This window comes from Oreochromis aureus, linkage group 18, assembly GCF_013358895.1.
Source record: "Oreochromis aureus strain Israel breed Guangdong linkage group 18, ZZ_aureus, whole genome shotgun sequence".
Lineage (NCBI taxonomy): Eukaryota > Metazoa > Chordata > Actinopteri > Cichliformes > Cichlidae > Oreochromis > Oreochromis aureus.
In genome coordinates, this window is record NC_052959.1 from 19,501,956 (window position 1) to 19,521,592 (window position 19,637).

The 19,637-nt window shown below is 43.9% G+C and overlaps 1 protein-coding gene across 6 annotated transcripts in view; it reads left to right on the plus strand.

The window, feature by feature from the left end:
- The window catches only part of mib1 (MIB E3 ubiquitin protein ligase 1), a 59,568-nt gene extending 40,249 nt beyond the window's left edge, over positions 1-19,319 (plus strand). The window contains exons 13-23 of one of the 6 annotated variants that reach the window (XM_031734723.2): positions 5,178-5,310; positions 6,613-6,699; positions 7,175-7,333; positions 9,592-9,773; positions 10,757-10,946; positions 11,037-11,115; positions 11,240-11,383; positions 13,414-13,485; positions 14,201-14,301; positions 14,513-18,711; positions 19,067-19,319. In XM_031734723.2, coding sequence (XP_031590583.1) covers positions 5,178-5,310; positions 6,613-6,699; positions 7,175-7,333; positions 9,592-9,773; positions 10,757-10,946; positions 11,037-11,115; positions 11,240-11,383; positions 13,414-13,485; positions 14,201-14,301; positions 14,513-14,653 — 1,288 coding nt within the window. In that variant the 3' untranslated portion in view covers positions 14,654-18,711; positions 19,067-19,319. The remainder of the gene's footprint in view (positions 1-5,177; positions 5,311-6,612; positions 6,700-7,174; positions 7,334-9,591; positions 9,774-10,756; positions 10,947-11,036; positions 11,116-11,239; positions 11,384-13,413; positions 13,486-14,200; positions 14,302-14,512; positions 18,712-19,066) is intronic. The other 5 variants (XM_031734724.2, XM_031734725.2, XM_031734726.2 and 2 more) reach the window with 5 other exon arrangements.
- Positions 19,320-19,637: the final 318 nt, after the last annotated feature.

Sequence of the window (19,637 nt, forward strand, 5' to 3'; positions counted from 1 at the left end):
TCTTTAATCAGTGGGTTAATACATTTTTTTTTTCTCCCTGCTGTCAAAATACTTGCACTAGTCCCGGTCTATCCAAGCCTATAAGGGGAAAAAGTGGTGTTCAATAATTGTATAGATGTTTTATAAGTAATGATGTTATTGAGCCATTCTCTGGTAAGTGTAAGTATGATTTAGATGTCTCTTTAGTCTAATATAATCTGCATGTCCTTGCTCCTTCTTTTATGTCATTCTTCCTTTGTTAAGTAAAAGGATGTGTATTATGACTATTATGGCTTGTGCAGCAATGAAAATGAGGCTTTTTCAAGGTGCTGAGGAGAATGAAGTGCAAAGGAAGAGGAGCATGGGAAAATAATTGGGTCATCTCGAACCAATGGGATATTAACGCGCCATTGGGCTTCTCTGACTGTCTTGCTGTCCCTTTTTTTTTTCCTTTTTCATGACTTGCCATGAATCAGGGCACTCTGTATCACCAGGTGATTTACGGCTAATTAAAGCTAAGCCTTTATAGACCACACCTACTGCCCAAATGGACAGAAAACTGAATTGGAGATGTTTCAAAATGCATCTCTTGTCTCCTGGACAACCTTCAAGGCAGTGGCAATACTATAGCGATAACCAAAACATCAGAGAAATGCACCCCTTTCCTTCCTGGTTTATGCAAATAGTCTGTAATAAAAGCATGCTCACTCAGGGGCCTCAGGTAGAGGCAGGCAGGGGAAGGTCACATTGTGGGGAAAATTATTCTCTTCACGGCATGGTAATGAAAGCTTTTTTTATCGAGCGGAGCCAGTTAGGTTCTTGTCCCCAGCTCTCTGCTGCACTGCTGGTCTGGACGCTACTTGTGTTTATTTACTCTGTCCACAGCAGGATGGCACATACCTGTGGGATGGTCATGACAAAGTGAACTTGTAACTAATTGCATCTAGGGGTGTGGTGATGGCCGCGATGAACTCTGAGGGTTATATTTGCATTAAGAATATCAGCTACTTGAATTACTGTAATTGAAGTTGCGCACATATGTGCACACATACAGGGCATTAGAAGCATGCAGCATACCAGTCAAGCAGTCTCCTTCAGTAAGCATGTTTTAACATCACTGAAGCGGTTTTATGACTCTTCCCCCTACCAGCTGCTGGTGAGTTGGGGGATCGAGCCTCTCACACATGATGAAGAGCACCTCCCTGCTCAGAGTGGGAAGGGGAGAAGTGGGTTTTCCATTTCAGCGGTAGTGTGCTGCAGCTGTGAATGATTTGTCAGGTAGTGGGTCCACTATTTCAAAGGACCTGAATATATTGATCCAGTCCGCAATGAGCTGACACCTCATGTATCGTCTGAACTTGCCTCTTCTGGAAAGACCATTCCAAGAAGGACTTGGGCGGGGGAAAGAATCCTACTGTAAGGTAGAAAGGAATGCTACCAGTTCAGCTCTGCTGAGGCGGTTTAAAAAAGGCTGGGCAAGTAACATTTTTTTTGACAAAATACATTGAGCCAAAGGTTTGCTTATCAGCTTTTTCCAAACGCTTTACAGCTGTATTACATGGTTTTGATTGGCAGGTGCAGTTTGCTCCGTTGTCATACAATCCATTAAATTTCCTTTACCTGATATGGATAAAAACAGATCTATTTGTGTCCCTGAAACTGTTGGAAGCTTTGCAGAAGTAGACTTTTTGCTGGGATTTTATTTCAAGGCCAAGAATTACCTTTGATGCAGAAGCTTTGGTGAAGGTACTGGGACAGAGTTTTTGCAGCCATATTCTTTGGATCTGTACGTTTCAACCATATAAACACTGTAAGATTTGCGAGACTGATCATTTTCATTAATAGCTGCATAAAGCAATTTTATTTTCTCGAAGCAGGTGGCACCTTTTGGTGACTCATTTCCGATGCAGAATTGGGATCTTTTTCTTGGGCTTGAAGCCTTATTTAACGGGTGACGGTATGCTAAACACGTCTCCCACATCAGAGTAACCATATGTTTGTGCGCAGCCATTAATCTCAGACTGGATGTTGACTGTTCCTGTTCTGCCCTGTCCTACCCACGTTATTGTCCCCTGACTCTCACTTCCTGTTGTAATAACGGCTACTGACCACCACACAGATGGCTGTCAGCCAGGCGAGGGCGGCAGAAGGGCCCTGTCGACCCTCACACTCACACCAGCCATTGCGTGCACACACACTTCCACTGTCTTACATGCAATGACAAATGCCAACACACACAAAGCAGAGGGCATCAGAGAGTGTCCCAGTCAATGACAAATAGCAGCCAAAGACAACAAGACCCAGTGTGGCGTTCCTGAGGGACTCTTTGAGATCTCTCACAGGGTGACCCAGTTTCATCATATACCCCCTTATCCCCTATATGCTAGCATACCCTTTCCCATATTCACCCTAGCATTATTTTATAAGGTTCAGTCATCAGTTATCTCAATTATGTGAATGTTAACTCCCAGGTCAAGTCATTCTTCTGCTCAGTAAAACCTCTGCAGCCTGGGCTGGTCAGAATCGCTCTTTTCTCCTCTTTTCCTCCTCTCAACGTCCGACCTCATCAGCTAACACGCAGTCGCAGCTAACACCACTCACCCCAGAGATAAAAACAACTTAAATTTATTTCTCGGTTCTTAATTCAGTCTTTTTTTCTGCTTTTACAGCAAATAGCTTAACTGCATTGCAGCAGTGCCAGTATGGGGCATTAATATTAATGTCCGCCCATTTCACCCAGCGTGGCAGGGGAGCCTGTCAATCTAGACTTATATTGGAGGGGCTCCTTACGCCAGCGAACACCTGCCCCAGCGCTCAAGCGCCTGATTCGGACGCTAGAAGGCGCCACTGTGCCCCTGTATTAAAGCCGGTGTGCATTCATTGGCCGGTTTTTCCATAGATGGTGGATATTTCCAGCCAATCCAGATGTGCGAACGTTCTTCCAGTAGGAGTGAGAAAATTGGTAAGAACGGGGGCTTCATGTGGGACAGTTTTGCCCTTGATTCTGGTGGGAACTTGTGGTTTAAAAAAAAAATGCATTGTGTCCCGATGTAGCCGATTCTTCACCAAGGCTAAACAAGTGTTGTTTTGAACCACTGGGAACAAGTTTTGTGTTGCAGCTTCAGGCAATAATCTTATGTGGCAAAATCTTTTCTTGAATGATTTGCTTGTTTAAGCCTCAACTCCTACCCAGCGGGTGGGCCACGGATGAAATTCCTCAGAAGTCACCTATGAGATGTAAAATCTACAGTATGTAAGCAAATACGTCTTTGTAACAAAGGGGACACGTTATGAATGTGAGATTAGGCAGAGTGGGTGCGGTTGCTATCACATTTAAGCAGTGCTCCTCTGCATTAAGTGGTTGAAGATGGCTGCAAGCAATGCAGGTGTGTGTGTGTGTGTGTGTGTGTGTGTGTGAGGGTCTGTGCAATGAGAGGGAGAGAGAGAGAGAGGGAGAAAGAGCAAGGGAGACTGGGATCAGTGTGCTGCGCTGTTCATCACTGCAGCAGTACGCCAGCCCTGAATCTCTGTCCGTACAGAGGTGCTGACTGCCTGCCCCGTGCCTCTCTGCTTTCCTCAAGAGGGTGTGCTGATGATGCTCTCTTTCATTATTCCAGTGGGAGGGAGGCGAGCTATAGGTTGAGCAAAAAAACCCGCAGAGAGCCAGCCATCCTGTTCCCATTTAGACCAAAAGCTTGCTAGATTTTCGTTTTATTTCTAACAGTTGAGCATTTTCACTGACCAGTGTCGACCGTGGCCTTTCCTGCCCTGTGCCCGAGCCCATTGCCTCATTTTACTGTTTGAGATCCTGTTTATCCTAAACCACAGTGCACGCTGGTCAGTTGTATCAAAGAGCCAGAGCCAAACTGGCCATTTCTTTTTGTCGCATTTTAAAGATATGTCCTGCATGCGTATTCAGGGTTAAACAAGGTCAGAAGTGTTCCCCCCAGTGCTGCTGCTGCTGCCTTAATGCTGACTGAAGGTACACTGTGTACCTATCTACAGACAAGATACAGGAAGAGTTCAGGGATGTGGCTTTTCTAAATGTTGTTTTATATTTCTTTGTATGTGAACAAAGTGAGTTGATGCACTCTTTGCACATTAAAAGCGGGAATGTGTCTCATTTGAGCGTTTAGTATTTCTCTCTTCTGTATGCCCATGGGCTAGAGCAGGAACGAAGTTAGGGTCAAGAACAGAGAGATAATGAATGAGGTGAAATACATATTTAAGTAAAACTGCCATACTGTGAAACCTGCTTTGTTTAATTGGAAGAAGGCCACTAAGACATTTAATTACAACACTGTTAATTACAACTTTTTAAGTAAAATCTACATATTTTGACTTCAGTGTAGATTTCTATTCTCTGACTTCAGTGTTCTCCTGCCTTTGTAGTTGATAAACAGTGGAAACATGTATGTGCCGTTCTGTCTTTCTTTAATGACACTGTGGGGAGTGACAGTCGGCCTTTTTCTTTTCTTTCTTTTTTTTTTTTCATCCCAACTCTGACACCGTGACTCCTCTCATACATTTCCCTTTGCAGCCACATGTCTATGTGGCACACATCCTCTAAATGACCTTCAGTGACACAGAACCGGTTCTTGTCGACACACGGGACCACTTCTGTTTAACAGCTCTGTTTAAACAATAGATGTTTCTCCCTTCCCACCTCGTCGGTTTCTTCCCCAGGAGGAGACCCGAGTGAATGCAGCTAAATCTTGATTACCAAGTTGCCTTCCAATGATATGCGCTTTTGCGCATCATCAAGGGAAAAGTGACCGCCCTTTTTAAATCAAGAGTCTTTAGGGGGGACGGACACTCTCAGATAAGACGCAGCACTTGCACTGCTCAAAGCTTGATGTAAATAACACTGTGCTTCGTAAAGCAACTCCTCCCTAAGTTGATTTAGTATTCTTGTCGCCATGTGTGAAAATGGGATATGCCCTGCTGCAAAAAGAAAAGCTGTGTATTGGAGTGTGCTGTGTATAAGCGGCACAGTCGCTGTGACGTGTACGGCACGGTGACTGAGAGTCATAGATAGGTTTTTGATTACATCAGAAAATTTATACCAAAATAACTTGATTGTCCTGACTTTCTGAAGGATTTTTTGTCTTCTCATGCACCAAAGCCCAGAATCTAGCAAAGCACTGACTTCTCTCCCTCCCTTGTCTTCCTCCTCCTCCTCCTCCTTCTCTGTGCAGTGCCATGCGTGTGCTGTTATCCAAACTGCCGAGGCCTTGGATCGTAGACGAGAAGAAGGACGACGGTTATACTGCACTGCACCTGGCCGCCCTCAACAACCACGTGGAGGTGGCTGAGCTTTTGGTGCACCAGGTAGCAACATTTGAATGCATGCTTAATCACTTAACCTGGCAGCTATTTCTGTAATACATACTTTATAACTGCATGTCTACAGAGGCACCATTATCACTTTAAAAGAGCAGCAGAAGCATGCTCCCTGTGTATCTACCTAGCAGATGTTGGGGAGTGTTTGACGCCAATGCTGTAGTTCCATGAAAATTTCAGAAAGTAGATTTGAATCTTGAATCTATCCTGCCTCCGTAGACCGCTGAAATGATTAAGCATGGGGATTTCTGTTTTGTCAGACCCTTGTGAGACGTGTGAATGAAAAACGCATTTAAACAGTCATCTGTGTAAAGCATAATGCAAAAAATTTGCATTTCGCAATTATCCCAAAGCACTGAAGCAACCTGCACTCTTAGCTTTACCTGCCTACAGACCATTAAAGCAGCTTTCACTGCACTCCCCTGCAGCCTGCAAGCTGTAGACCAGTTCAAGCTCCTATACATGCCTCTTTTTTTCTTTTTTTATTGAATCCATACACTTCACTGGTCCTCCAGGAGTATTCTTTAGTGCTGCTGGGCCATCATATCCTCCTCCTCCTGCAATCATAAGTTCATGCTCTTTTTTTTTTTCTCTCTTTTCCTCACCGAGATTGCAGGTTTAGCTCCCTGAAGACTAACTCGCACACGGGTTTACAGCAAAAGTCACCTGATCAAGCAGGAACTGGGTTAATGAGGATATGGTGCAAGGCAGTAACGTTGCTGCAACATTCCAGTGCATGAGTGTTCGCAGTGCAAGCTACCTTTCAGCAGGGACAGCTTTTTCCTCCCCAAGTTCCTGCATTGGGCTTGTTCGCAGTGATGGCTCAGCTTTCTATTCAAAAACTGCACCACAGTACGAGGTGCACTGCAGTTTCCCAGCCAGCAAGCCAGCCAGTCAGTCAGCCAGTCTTATTACTTTGGGATTTCACACGCTGCCTGATCACAATGCTTATCTTCCCTCCACATCTCCTCAGCTGAGGTGTTTGCAATTGGAAATGACAATCACATGCAGCGTTATTGTAGGATGCCTTTTTTTTTTCTCTCCCCCCACCAGCCTCCCGGGTGATACTTTGTTGGTCGGCAGGGCTAAAGGAAGCAACGTTCTGTCACGGCAAATAAAAATGTTGTTGCAGTCTTTCATGTGCAAAGGAATTAAATATAAAATATGTTCTTTTTTCCTGTTTTTATTTCTCTTATTTCATTACTTGTCTATCATCTCTGTGTGCACAACATGTTTGTTGCCCTTGTGTATATTAAGCTTTTTTGCTTCCCTCTTGTTCCCACCACCCAGGGCAACGCCAGCTTAGACATTCAGAATGTCAACCAGCAGACTGCATTACACTTGGCAGTGGAGCGCCAGCACACCCAGATAGTTCGGGTTAGTGGTTCCTCTTTTTCTCATTCGTTCTCCCTCTCTTTCTTGCCTTACTTAGTGAACATCGTGTCTTTAGTCATCTCTCAGTCGGTCTTTCTACACTGTGCACAAAGGGGAGTAGAAAAACATCGGTGCAGCTCCACATTTAATTTATACGGTTGGATGTCCTGCAGTTGAACAAAGTCCTGCTTCAGAGGGGAGGGAAAAAGGCTCTCTAAGGCAGTGTCTTGGTTAGAGTGTGTTAGCGTAGCATCGGATTGAGATTGCCACGTTGCCACCTTGTGGACTCACAAAAAAATGCACTCTATAATTGGGTAGCACAATGCTGAAGCAGTTCATTGTGAGCAGCCGGCAACCTTATAAATCAGGATGTGGCATTTGCATTGTAGCATTAAATTAAAGTTGTTTCATGGCGGCTGCGAGTTTCCCTCCGCTGTCGGCTTGTGCAACTCTTTGTTTATGTGTTTCTCTTTAACAGCTGCTGGTGCGGGCAGAGGCCAAGCTCGACGTGCAGGACAAGGATGGGGACACGCCGCTTCACGAGGCACTGCGTCACCACACGCTGTCCCAATTGCGGCAGCTCCAAGATATGCAAGATGTCAGCAAAGTGGAGCCCTGGGAACCTTCCAAGAACACGGTACATGTGCATCTATTATTAACCTCACTGTTCATCCTATATTACATTTTACGTGTGTCAGGGATTCTTAAGGAGGTGGCCATACATAAAAATAAAACAAATGTTTGTTTCTGTGTTTACAGATATACAACTTTAGGTTTTTAGAATTTTTTACTGTAGCTCAATAATAATGAACAATGCTGGTATACTGCAGTAAAGGCTAACTTAGTAATTTTAGGAATGCCATCTTATTATATGATTCTGTTCTGATTCATTTAGACATTCCCAAATATATTAAGCCAGGAAAGCAGTGCACAGTAATACAGCTCGTTAACAAGTTTGGTCACCAGCCGCTGTTTTTCTGCTACTAGTGACTCTGTAACATACGCAGCTTACACTGTGCTGCCAAAAGTATTCGCTCGTCTGGCTTCACACACATCCCATTCTTAATCCACGTGATGATATGATGTCTGCCCACCCTTTGCAGCTGTAACAGTTTAGGAGTTTAGGATTGTGTTTATGGGAATTTTTGACCATTATTCCAGAAGCACGTTTGTAAGGTCAGACACTGCTGTTGGACGGGAAGGCCTGACTCACAGTCTCCGCTCTAATTCATCCCAAAGGTATTCTATCGGCTTGTGGTCAGGACTCTGTGCAGGCTAGTCAAGTGCGTCCACACCAAACTCGCTGATCCATATCTTTATGGACCTTGCTTTGTGTATCGGTGTGTGGTCATGTTGGAACAGAAGGGGGCATCCCTAAACTGTTCCCACAAAGTTGGAAACGTGTAATTGTCCAAAATATCTTGGTATGCTGAAGCATTAAGAGTTCCTTTCCCTGGAACTAAGGGGCCAAGCCCAACTCCTGAAAAGCAGCTCCACACAATAATCCTCCAGAAACACACGACCTACCACTTCATGGCTGAGTTTCTGTCATTCCCACTCACTTTTACTTTGTTATAGAGCCACTACCACTGACTGGAATATTTAGCAGTGAGGACATTTTACAAGTAGATTTGTTGCACAGGTGGCATGCTATCACGGTCCCATGGTGGGATTTACTGAGCTGTTGAGAGTGACCCATTCTGTCACAAATGTTTGTTGAAGCAGTCTGCATGCCTAGGTGCTTGATTTTATACACCTGTGACTACAGAAGGGATTGGAAGACCTGAATTCAATGATTTGGATGGACGAGTGAATACGTCTGGCATTATAGTGTAGTTCTCCATATTTTCCTCTTTCCTCTCAGGTGACTCAGTGTAGATTCTTGTTATAGCTTTTAGCATTTGTATTCTTGGAAAACTGTTGGAAGTTGTCCCAGTGCTCTTCAGGACCTGTATACACACCTTTAATAACATCAGCACGTGGGCCACTCTCCAATATGTGAAAAATGAAAGCGCTCCACAGTCTCCATCACCAGCATCACTGGATAACTGCACCAGCCCATCATCCGCTCAGCAGCCAACAGTCAGCTGGCTTGCTGCTCCCTTTTACCCATCCTGAACGAGTCTGTCCCTCTGTAGAGGCCAAAAGGGCCATGTCAGACCTCAACTGTCTCTGTGTTAACACCACATCACTAAGCCCTATGGGGAGAAGTTTAATACATGGCTTCGGTGACAGATTTTCTGTACCTGTCACCTTCTGTCTCCCTTCCACTCCATTTTCTTCTCTTTCTCCACCTCCTCTCTTCTGTCCCGCTTCCTGCCCTCTCTGGTTCCCCCCGCGGAGGAGCGGAACCGACAGACAGCAGGCCTAATTGAGATGTGTGCAGTTGGGTCACTCTCCCATGGCTCTCCCCTCCCATCAAAACGAGAATTGAATTAGCCGGCCCGGTGGCTCCATCAGCATGAGATGTAAAAGCTACTGGTTGGAGACAATCAGACATGGAAGGTCTAAATTGCAGGAGAGACTTTGAATTGGGATAGACTGAGTTGGCGATGAGCTATGGGAGGGAGACAGATGTTATAGTTAATGGGATTTTGGGTTCGGGGTTAGAAGAATATATTTCCTGACAGTCATCTTAAGATGTCTTTCTGATCGTGTTATTCAAAGTGACCCCGTATGTATTTTAACATGAGTTTAAATCTGAAGACATTGATAAAATAAAAAACTGCTCTCCTAACTGCATTACTGGTTCAAGTTCCACTGTGTGTGAGGTAGAGGCACATCACAGACCCCCCCTCTCCCCGGGTTCAACTTTAAAATAATCTGTCATGTCAAAAAAAACCTGGTGCATCTCTAACTTTATGTGTTTTCCTGCTTCTTTCTTGTTCTCTGCAGTTAATCATGGGCTTGGGCACCCAGGGGGCAGAGAAGAAGAGCGCCGCATCCATCGCCTGCTTCCTGGCAGCTAATGGAGCAGACTTGACCATTCGTAACAAAAAGGGCCAGTCCCCTCTAGACCTGTGTCCTGACCCCAGCCTCTGCAAGGCTTTGGCCAAATGCCACAAAGAAAAGAGCAGGTAAACGTTCTCATCTGACATTTTGCCGAATTGGATGTGAAGATCGATGCCACTCATGACTAAACAGTGAATATGAAGCTGGAGCCAGGAGGTGGCGGGCCGAGCTCAGCATAAAAAAACCAAGCGTGGACAATCTGTATAAAAGCTTAGGTGAAACAGTTTCACAGAACATTATGTGCCAGGCTGTTCCTTGGCTAGCTGCTTCATGGAGTCTCGGGAATTCCGCACACAACCAACCTTAAAGCTGGAAAGTTAGCATGCTTATGATGCCTTTTTGTCTAGATTACACAAAAATTACCAAACTGAATATCATGAGACTGGGCAGATGTGTGGAGCACAGGGGAAAGGAAAAAAAACTTGAAATTCTGGTGCTTTCATTGAGTTTTTTCAAAACCTCAGATGCAATCATTTTTCTAAACTGTGGAGAGAGGAAAAAAATAAAATGCATATTTAGCAAAAAGAATAAACTATGAATAAACTATTTCCAATAGCACTATCAGAGTTCAAAATATCCTAGGAACTTGTAATTAGAGAGGCACAGAGTCAGACATCTCTTTTCAATAGCACCCGAGCAGCTGTGATAGTCCTTGGAGGAGGGAAAAACACTACAATTCCTGGGAAGATGACATCAGTTGCTGAACATGAAAACGTGTCATGCTGACAACATGATGACGTATATTCCAACATAGGAAGTGCTGTGAACAGCTGATCAGATCCGTAGCACGTCTGTGTCTGGGCTATAATGTTTTTGTTGTTGTGTGCGCTTTTTACATGATATCTGTAAACCCATTAGTGAAAGGAAGCCGCGGTCTGGGACACGCTTAATAGCATTAATTATAGGTATACACTAAAGGGTTAAAGAGAAAGGAAGAGCTCACATTTTGTTCTTTTTATTTCATTTCCTCATCTTTCGTTTTCTCCGGCCTCTCGCTTGTAATCTTTGCTCGCTCTCTCTCGCTCACACACTCTGTCTTCTGTTCCAGCGGCCAGGTGGGCACCCGCAGCCCGTCTCTGAACAGCAACATCGAGTCACTGGAGGAGTGTATGGTGTGTTCGGACATGAAGAGAGACACTCTTTTTGGGCCCTGCGGACACATCGCCACCTGCTCCCTCTGCTCGCCTCGTGTCAAGAAGTGTCTCATCTGCAAAGAACAAGTGCAGTCGAGAACTAAGGTATCAAAAAGCACAGCCGCTGCTTGACACAGACAGGACTGAGGATTATTTTATTTTTTTAATTCTTGTGTTTAATTTGTCCGCCCACAGATCGAGGAGTGTGTAGTCTGCTCCGATAAAAAGGCAGCGGTGTTATTCCAGCCCTGTGGTCACATGTGCGCTTGTGAGAGTAAGTTAACTTCACCTTTCAGCATCATTTTGCCTCTTTTGGCTGCCAGTTTCTGTGTGAGTATTAAAGTGAATATAGATTTTTTTTTTTCTTGCACTGATGATCTTCTTCATCTTTCCTCCAGACTGTGCCAGCCTCATGAAGAAGTGCGTACAGTGCCGGGCTGTGGTGGAACGCCGCACCCCCTTCGTACTTTGCTGTGGAGGGAAAGGTATGGAGGATGATGCCGCTGATGATGATGATGATGATGATGATGATGATGACCTTAGTGAGTGAATTTTCCACACGTTTCCTTTTAATCCACCCCCTTTCTTCAAAGATTTTTCTTTTTCTTTTCTCATTTCTTTACTTTTTCCAAATAATCTGCTTTACTTTTATCTTTTGCTTTGTTGCTGCTTTGCTTTTGCAGTTTGTTTATGTTTGCGTCATTCTGTCTCAAATCATCGTGGCCGTTCTGCTCGAGCATCCCTGAATCGCCCCAAAAATCGCCTGGACATATATAATGATTGCTGTGAAATTTTAGCTTCATATATCAAATACGTTTTAAGATATATTACAAATGAAAATTTCACCACCATTTCTTACCATAAAAATTATATATACAATAACATGTGTAATTTGCATCAAGAAATGTTCAGAATTTTTCTGCATAAAATATGGCAAAAAAAGATTAAAGCTGTCCTGCAAATTTGCATGTTTGTGCACACTTTAAGAAAAATATTGATAGTGCAGAAATAATACAATACAATGTACCTGCATGTCGTGTTAATGCAAAACCACACATGCAAAAAATTAAGAAAAGTGTTGTTGTCATTCAGTTTTCATGCACGAGTCAGCAAATATGACGTACTGTACCACAAAAACAAACAAACAAAGAAAATCCAAAATCATCATCATATATATCCAGAGTTCAATCAAGGCACATTAAGGCAAATCAGAGGTGGCTGAGCAGAAAAAGTTATAAATATGTGATGATTTGAGGTGGAATGATCATCACTGTCATGTTTTCGTTGTATTTTTTCATCCATAGAGACGCATTTAAAAAATATATATCAATAAATACAATTGTTACGCTTGCTTTCCAAACTGAATTCTACATCTAAATCTGTCATAATGTAATCATTAGAACCATTTGGCTCACACCATTTGTAGTAGCCTCCACTTAGAGTTTAGCTCGAGTGGACGGCAGCCTCACTGCCATGTCTGAAATCAGCACACAGATCTTCAGAGCAGAGAAGATTTAGTTTCAAATCCCAATCTTTTAATGTAGAACCCTAGAAGCCATCTCCAGATTGACTTTTACTGAATAACGCAATAATGTCAGAGCACACAGATAACCTTATTAATGTTCCTGTGGCCTCCAAAACTTTGACTAATCACATTCACATAGAATGGATGAACTCATTTGTAAGCGTATCGCAGAAATGACCTGCAGCTCCTCCTATGATGCATGCATATAATACCCACATGAATCCACAATATAAGATCTCCCCCATTTCTGAAAAGAAATATGGAGCAGTTATGAAACTGTGCGGTGTTTTTCGAAAACATTTTTCCAGCTGCAAAAGAGCCAGTTTCGATTTATTTTACCTAAAATATTGTGATGAACCTTGTGCACATGAAACATGACACACTTTAGTGCATAAGTTATTTTATTTTGGGTTGCATTCACGATTCATCTTTCTGTTCTGGCAGCGGTGCATATCACTAGTGATTTCTTCTGTTTTTGTTTTAATTTGAGTTTAATGGGGGCACTGTAGCAAGTACGCAACTTTCATGTTTACACACATACATCTTAATTTTTTCATTTCTCCATTTGTCAGCAAGTCGTACTCACCAGACGTGCAAAAGTGAATGCAGACCCAAGCAGTGACACATACACTCATGCAAGGGGCAGCATTGAATGCTTTTATTTTCCCCCCTTCCCTAGTAACCCTGCTTGTTGCTTCCTGTTTTAAAAGCAAATCTAGTGCGCAAAATATACCTGGCACTTAAAGCATTTTGACGCCATTCTTCTTTAATTTGGTGCATGGGTTTCATGTTGTACCTCTAACCCAGGCAATAGTCACCTGTAAGCATAAAAAAGGGGAAAAAACACGTGCAACTTTAAGCAACCAGTAGAAGAAACTCTGTTTCCCTTTCTTTCCCTGATCACTGTTTCCAACTTGCTAGTTTTGCTTCTCAGATTCTTTCTCTGAACCTCTCATAGAGGCTATAGTGAGTAGTCTTGGTCATCAGGCCAGCCGCTGAGCTGGTGAGGGCAGCTCCTGCTATAACAATGTGACTGGTTATTCCCAGCAGGGAGCTCTAACAGTATGGCAGGGGGATCCCAGGATCTTCTCCAGCCCAACAATCTGGCACTAAGTTGGTGTAAGTATACCTCCATGATCCCCTCCCTTATGAGAGCCATGTTTATAGAGAACCTCCTGCGAACCTACACCCCCCACCCCACAGTGCTGCCCTGGCCCCTCTCCCCCTCCCCTTAACCCCCTTTCCTCCGTTTCTCTTTCAGTGTGATGATATATATACGTACGATGCACATCCCAGGAGTCACACTGGTGCTCGCCGTGTTCTGGCAGATGTTTGGAAAGCGAGAATAAGTCTCAGGAGGGCATCAGTCCAGAAAATTTGTGTCGAGCACTTAAATAATCTGTTCAGGAAGTTTCACACACGTTTCATTATACACGAGCGAGCAAGCGAGTGCTGCATGATCATTTGTCCCGTGCCAGTTTATATTCCAGATAATTGCAAAGTGTGCTTTTCAGAAATCAAATGTAAAAGCAAGTTAGCGCGGACTGCCAGAGCCCGAGCTCGTTTGCCAACAGTAAAATTCAGCGTGCATGTGTTTGTGATCCTTCTCCATTTTCCAAAACCCATGTTTTAAAACGTACTCGAGCGCCCGGCTCGTTTCAGAGCAGTAATGTTGTTGTGGCTGCACTCACTTTTATTGGCAATATAGTTTATAGTTTAAGAGGTCAAATCTGAGGTTTTGCCACTGGTGCTAATCTTTTGGCTGATAAGTGCAGTTCGTTTTATTCTCACCATCTGTTTGCGTCATTTTTGGGTTTTTTTAATGTCCAAACAGCCAGTGGAAACATCCCAGCCCTGCAGAGAGACAAGGCGAACACCAACGTCAACGCTGACGTGCAGAAGCTACAACAACAGCTTCAAGACATCAAGGAACAGGTAAGGTCACTAACCAGGTGTGGCTCGTGAACTAAAGCGGAAGAATAAAATGCAGTTGAACTGCAAAACAATAACCATTGCTGTAAAATTCTTTGGGATCAAATGCACGCCGGCACCATAAAGTTATTGTGCAGGGCTCGGCTCGGGTAGTAATACTGACCTGTTGAATGTCGAAAGGGTTTTACTACGACTGTTGTTTACTTGTGTACAGACCATGTGTCCTGTGTGCCTGGACCGGCTGAAGAACATGATCTTCATGTGCGGCCACGGAACCTGCCAGCTGTGCGGGGATCGAATGAGCGAGTGTCCCATCTGCCGCAAGGCCATCGAACGCCGCATACTCCTCTACTAGACCTGCCGACGAACTCTCTTTGCTTCTCTTAAAGCCCACGCTGAACACGCTCGCCACGCGGCAACCACACCTGCTGCTGCTGCTGCCTCCATCCTCACAGCCACCCGCGTCAGCCAGGCACATCTTATTCTGTCCCACAAACGCTTTCTCAGTGGGTCGATAGCGTTCAGGTGGAATTCCTGTTACAAAACAAGGAAAATCGATGAATTGACTGAAGTTAATTGCGCTGTCCTGTCGCCGTCAGTGCAGCCAGAAAGAAAGACGCCTGTTTCAGAGACTTCATCCTTTTCCCTCCCACCCCCCCATCTTCCTTTTTTGTGTTGTTTCCATTTATTCTCTCAACATTTCAAACAGTTTTCCCGTCTTCGAGTCCAAAGTTCAGATTCAGAGTTTTGGATGTGATCACTTTGGGTTATCAGCTGAGTGAGAAGCGTGAAGGCGACGAAGGCGGCCTGTTACCGTTTGATGTAAAGTTCTCATTCATCTGTTTGCAGTCCAGTGCCCACTGCAGCCAGATTTTATTGTATTTGTAAACATTTATTCAAGTGTATTTTTATTGGAAGCTCCTTTGTTTATCACGACAGTATGGCAGTATGGTTGCAGCTTTGGCTCTTGCAACGCTCTGCTCACCGACTGTCCCTGCTCTTAAAAACCAAATGTTGGCAGTTTTTGCACTAGGAAAGCAGGGTTTAAATACTCCGCCCCCCCCCTACGCTGACTCCAGGGGGAACCCTTGGAGCTCAGTGACAAAACGCAGATATAGTAGTGTAACTGCCAGGTAGCACGCTACACCCCGTACTTTGTTTACTGAGCTGAGTAACGACAGCAGTGTTGCGACACCCTTTCGGCTGCAGATTTAAGAGCTGCCGTGCAGGGATTCAAGACAAACACACCAACTCTTTCGACTTCTGTCCACTGACACCCCCCCACCCCTCTTGTTGTAATTGTTTGTTCCACACACAAACCCACATGAGGCAAACATTTCTGTAACAGGAGAATCTTGTCGCCAGTTGGTGTTAAAGTGTTTTGAGACTTGGTGGTATTGTCTAACAAAAAATAAATAAATAAATAAATATATATAAATATATACAGTTCACTAAATTGCTAATTTACCGGTGATGACATCGTGCCATTTGCTTCCAAAAAAACAAAACAAAACTTGTGAACGAACATTGGGGGGTAAGGTGCTCTTTGTGTTACTATTTTTTAATTTAAGTGTATTTCCTTTTCTCAAAGTCTACCTAGTACAATCTATTACAACACTAAGATGAAAATATAGAGTAAATTATTTTGTATCGCTGCCCAAACAATAGGACTTGTAGGAGTCACTGCCTTCCTACGATGTAGCCTCAAAGTCTCTCAATCTGCTCCAATCTTTGTGTTTTTTTTCCCATTTTTTGACAGTAGCTTTCTAGAAATCATCAGTAGAAGCTTTTTATTTTTTGTGGCAGAGTTTTAAGGCAAACCTGTTCATTTGTAAAACAAAACAAAAAAAGAAAACCTTTTTTGTCATAAAGTGTCTGTTTTTTGTGTTGTTATTTGAGAGGAAAGATAAACTTGCCTTACCTCTTTTAAAAAGCAGTTGCCCGTGCGGCGACTCGGCAAAGCGACTAACTGCTTGGGAATTTGCAACCACATACAAGCTTAATTTTTTTGCCTTTTAAGCAACTTTAGTACAGTTTTGTTTCTTTCCTGATCACGACTCTATAAGCTAGAAGCACTAATACGCTTTATGGTAGTATTTTTTGTTATGGTTGTGTTTGAACAAAAAGCCCATTTGTTCTTTATTTTCAGTACCTGTAACTGTCCTTGTTAGACCTGTAGACGGTAGTATTTTCTTTGGCATGAATGTTTGACATATGCAGTACGACCTGTGTCAATAAAAGAAAACGTTCAGTCTGTATTGCTAATAAGTGCTTTTTAAAAAAAAACAACAAAAACAACCGTATAGCTGAAATAAAGGCCTCCGTGAACCAAGAGACATTAAAGTCTCTGTTTGTTTTTAGATTCTCCTGAAATTTTAATGAGCTTTTCTTATGTTTGTTTTTGTTTTAAAGTTGAGCTTACATGTTAGGGTCTTATAGGCGAGAAAATTAGCATTTTGTTGCTTTTCTCCTGCTGTGCAGTGTCTGCCCTCGCAGAGGAGACGGGTGGCCCAGAAGGGAGGCGAGAGGTAATTGAAAATGCTAACACCTCATAATGACTCAGCACCAGCGTGCGATAGGTCAGCTGTGCTAATCAGAAAGAGACAGAAAAGAGCAAGAGTGGGGTGCGGCGCGGTGGGTTTAGGGAGTTTAGAGTGATGCATCTTCTCCGCTGAGCAGTGCGACAGCAGGGCATCTCCCGAGCAGTGAGAAATTATGACCAAAGGCCATTTATGTTCTAGCTCATTGACTAGTCCATTCATAACCTGGACGTCTTTGAGCTTGTCTCACATGCAGCAGCAGTATACAGCTGCTCAGAGCAAGACATCCATCATGCTGTCATCCTCTCACTCAGTGAACACTGTACAGGAGGCCCTGACAACTTTTTCATACCATCTTGGATCTCTGTGACTTTTTGCACGAGGCCCTTACAGATGCTGTAAAGTCTCCTGGCAAATCTGTGATGCTTTGTCATTTACATGCAAGTACTAGTCTTTAAAACAGTAGAAGACCATATGGTTTACCAGCTACATTGTTACGGAGTCGCTAGCCTAAATCTAATTTAAACTACGTGTCAGTGGGATAAAAGCAACATACTTTCCTTTATTGATGGATAAAAGTGGTGTGGTTGACACAAATCTGTGGAGGCTTGTTTCCACCACTGGGAGTGGATATTTATGAGCCAAAATTTTTACCTACTAACTCAAACTTCTGATAAAATAACTTCAGTGGTGGGAATGTGCTTCCATAAAGTCGTTTCTGGTTAAAAAGGCTAAAGCTGGAAATTTCCTAGCAGTAGCAGGTCATAGGCTTGACTACCAGTACACATTTACACACACAAACAGAGGCCCACAAGTTACTTATTTTTCTGAGACTAGTAAGAAACTGATCTATCTGACTGATCAGCCTCATCTGAGGCATCTGGGGTCAGCTGTGAAGCCGTACCTTATTGCCCAACGATGTTGCAGACGTCATTGCTTCTCTGGAAATGTCTTTCACAAGAGTGACTTTGGTTTGGGATATTCAACCATGACATGTGAGTGTAATGTTCGCCTCATAAAGCCATAAACCATTTGAATACCATTACAAAACTGGCTGGTGGCGCCAGACTACTGTGTCCATCATTCTTGACTGACTGCAGACCCCGCTGCCATGCTGACTGACAGTCGGGGTGCCGGAGACGCTGCTATCTCTCGCCTTGCCGCTGCCTGATCCTGGGGAGCATCCCTGACCACCTCACCCACCAGTTTCAGCTGCTTGAAGACTCCAGTGTTTGCTGACGAGGCTGCGGGGGCCTGTTACTCCCACACCGGGGGGTCAGCTAATCCACTCGCTGCCCCGCGGAGTGTGAGTGATGGTGGCCCAGCACGGGCAGGCTTGAGTGAGCAGCAGATAGATATGAAACGACCCCCGGAGAGCGGAGCGGGGCGACCACGATCAGGAAAATGACTGCAACCCCGCTTCGAGCCTCTGCTGTGATCACTGAGAAGGGTCAGTGACATCCATCTGTCGGAGGACTGAGCGTGCCGCAGGGGGGAGGAAGGTGTATGTCTCCCCACCCCCTCAGGCTTCGCCCTTGGCACTGGCTCTGAAGTTATGACCCGACAGACAGAAATAAATGCACTCTACACACATCTAACGTGGAGTGAAGTTCCTCACAGGGCTTGCACATGCAGAGCTCAGAGCACATCACAAGGTGGCGGTACACCCAGCGACTAAACACTGCTGTCATGAAGGGCCTTGTATTTGTGGACAGCAATAAAGTCTGTTTTGGTTATAGACACCATTTTTCCTGATCCTGCAGCTCCAAAACGACCACACCAGTTTAAATTTACGACTGCATGCAGAACATGACGAGCTGTGATCCCACAGGTCCTCTGCTAACTGAGCAAAAACCTACCCCTGGACCCAGAGGTAACACGCAGTGAAAACAAGTTTACTTATTGCACATGAAATGCATTTTTTTCAGAGTTATCTGTATCGACTGGTGAGTTTAGTTTTTTAAAAGAAGGTAAACTTGGTGTGGGTTTAGACCTCGAGCCATTTCTTAGTGTAAACAGCATTGAAGAACTTCAGACTTCAAAAGCTTAACGTTTTCTGAGCTTCAGAAATCAATTGCTCCCTGACTCCAGTCGGGCCACACGAAAGACGGTGAAATGCTTTCATCCATCTTGCTGTGGCCCGGTTGGGCTTTTCCTGCCATGTTGGAAGCATTGATCTCTGACTGTCTGAAGGTCCTCTCTCTCTCTTTCTCTCTCATGTCATGCAGTTCAGAAGTCTGGCTGAATTTATTGTCTCAGTTTATGGTCGGGCTGAGCAAAGTGCAATCTGGTTGTCTGGACAAACTCTTCGAGGACCAGAGAAGAAGGGAGGGACGTGACAAAGGGGGCCTGGATTTGTACATTGCTGCATTTTGGGATCACTTTTTTTTTTTTTTTTTAGGAATTTAAAGCAGTAAATTGTTGACAGACATGAGCAGTTTTATTTTTAACCACTGCCACAATAAAGATAAAATGTCTTCATGTTTGTCAGTTTATAGTTGTTGTTAAAGAAATTAATTAAAGTCATTCGAATGGCGCGATATATGATACAATCCTTCACGTGTTTTCATGTGTTTATATGGTGGCGGTGGTAGTGGTGGTGGGGGGTGTACCTGCAAACTCCACCTTAGACAGTAAAGCCATAAACTCAGTTATCCTCTACCTCAGATCCTTCCTCAAAACATATAGTCCCCCGACTTGCTGATTGCTTTATTGATATGGATCTGGGCAAAGTGTCGAACCACTTGTTCATCTCCGTCAGAAGCAGTTAATCGGTATTTATGCAATGGGAGGAGAGAC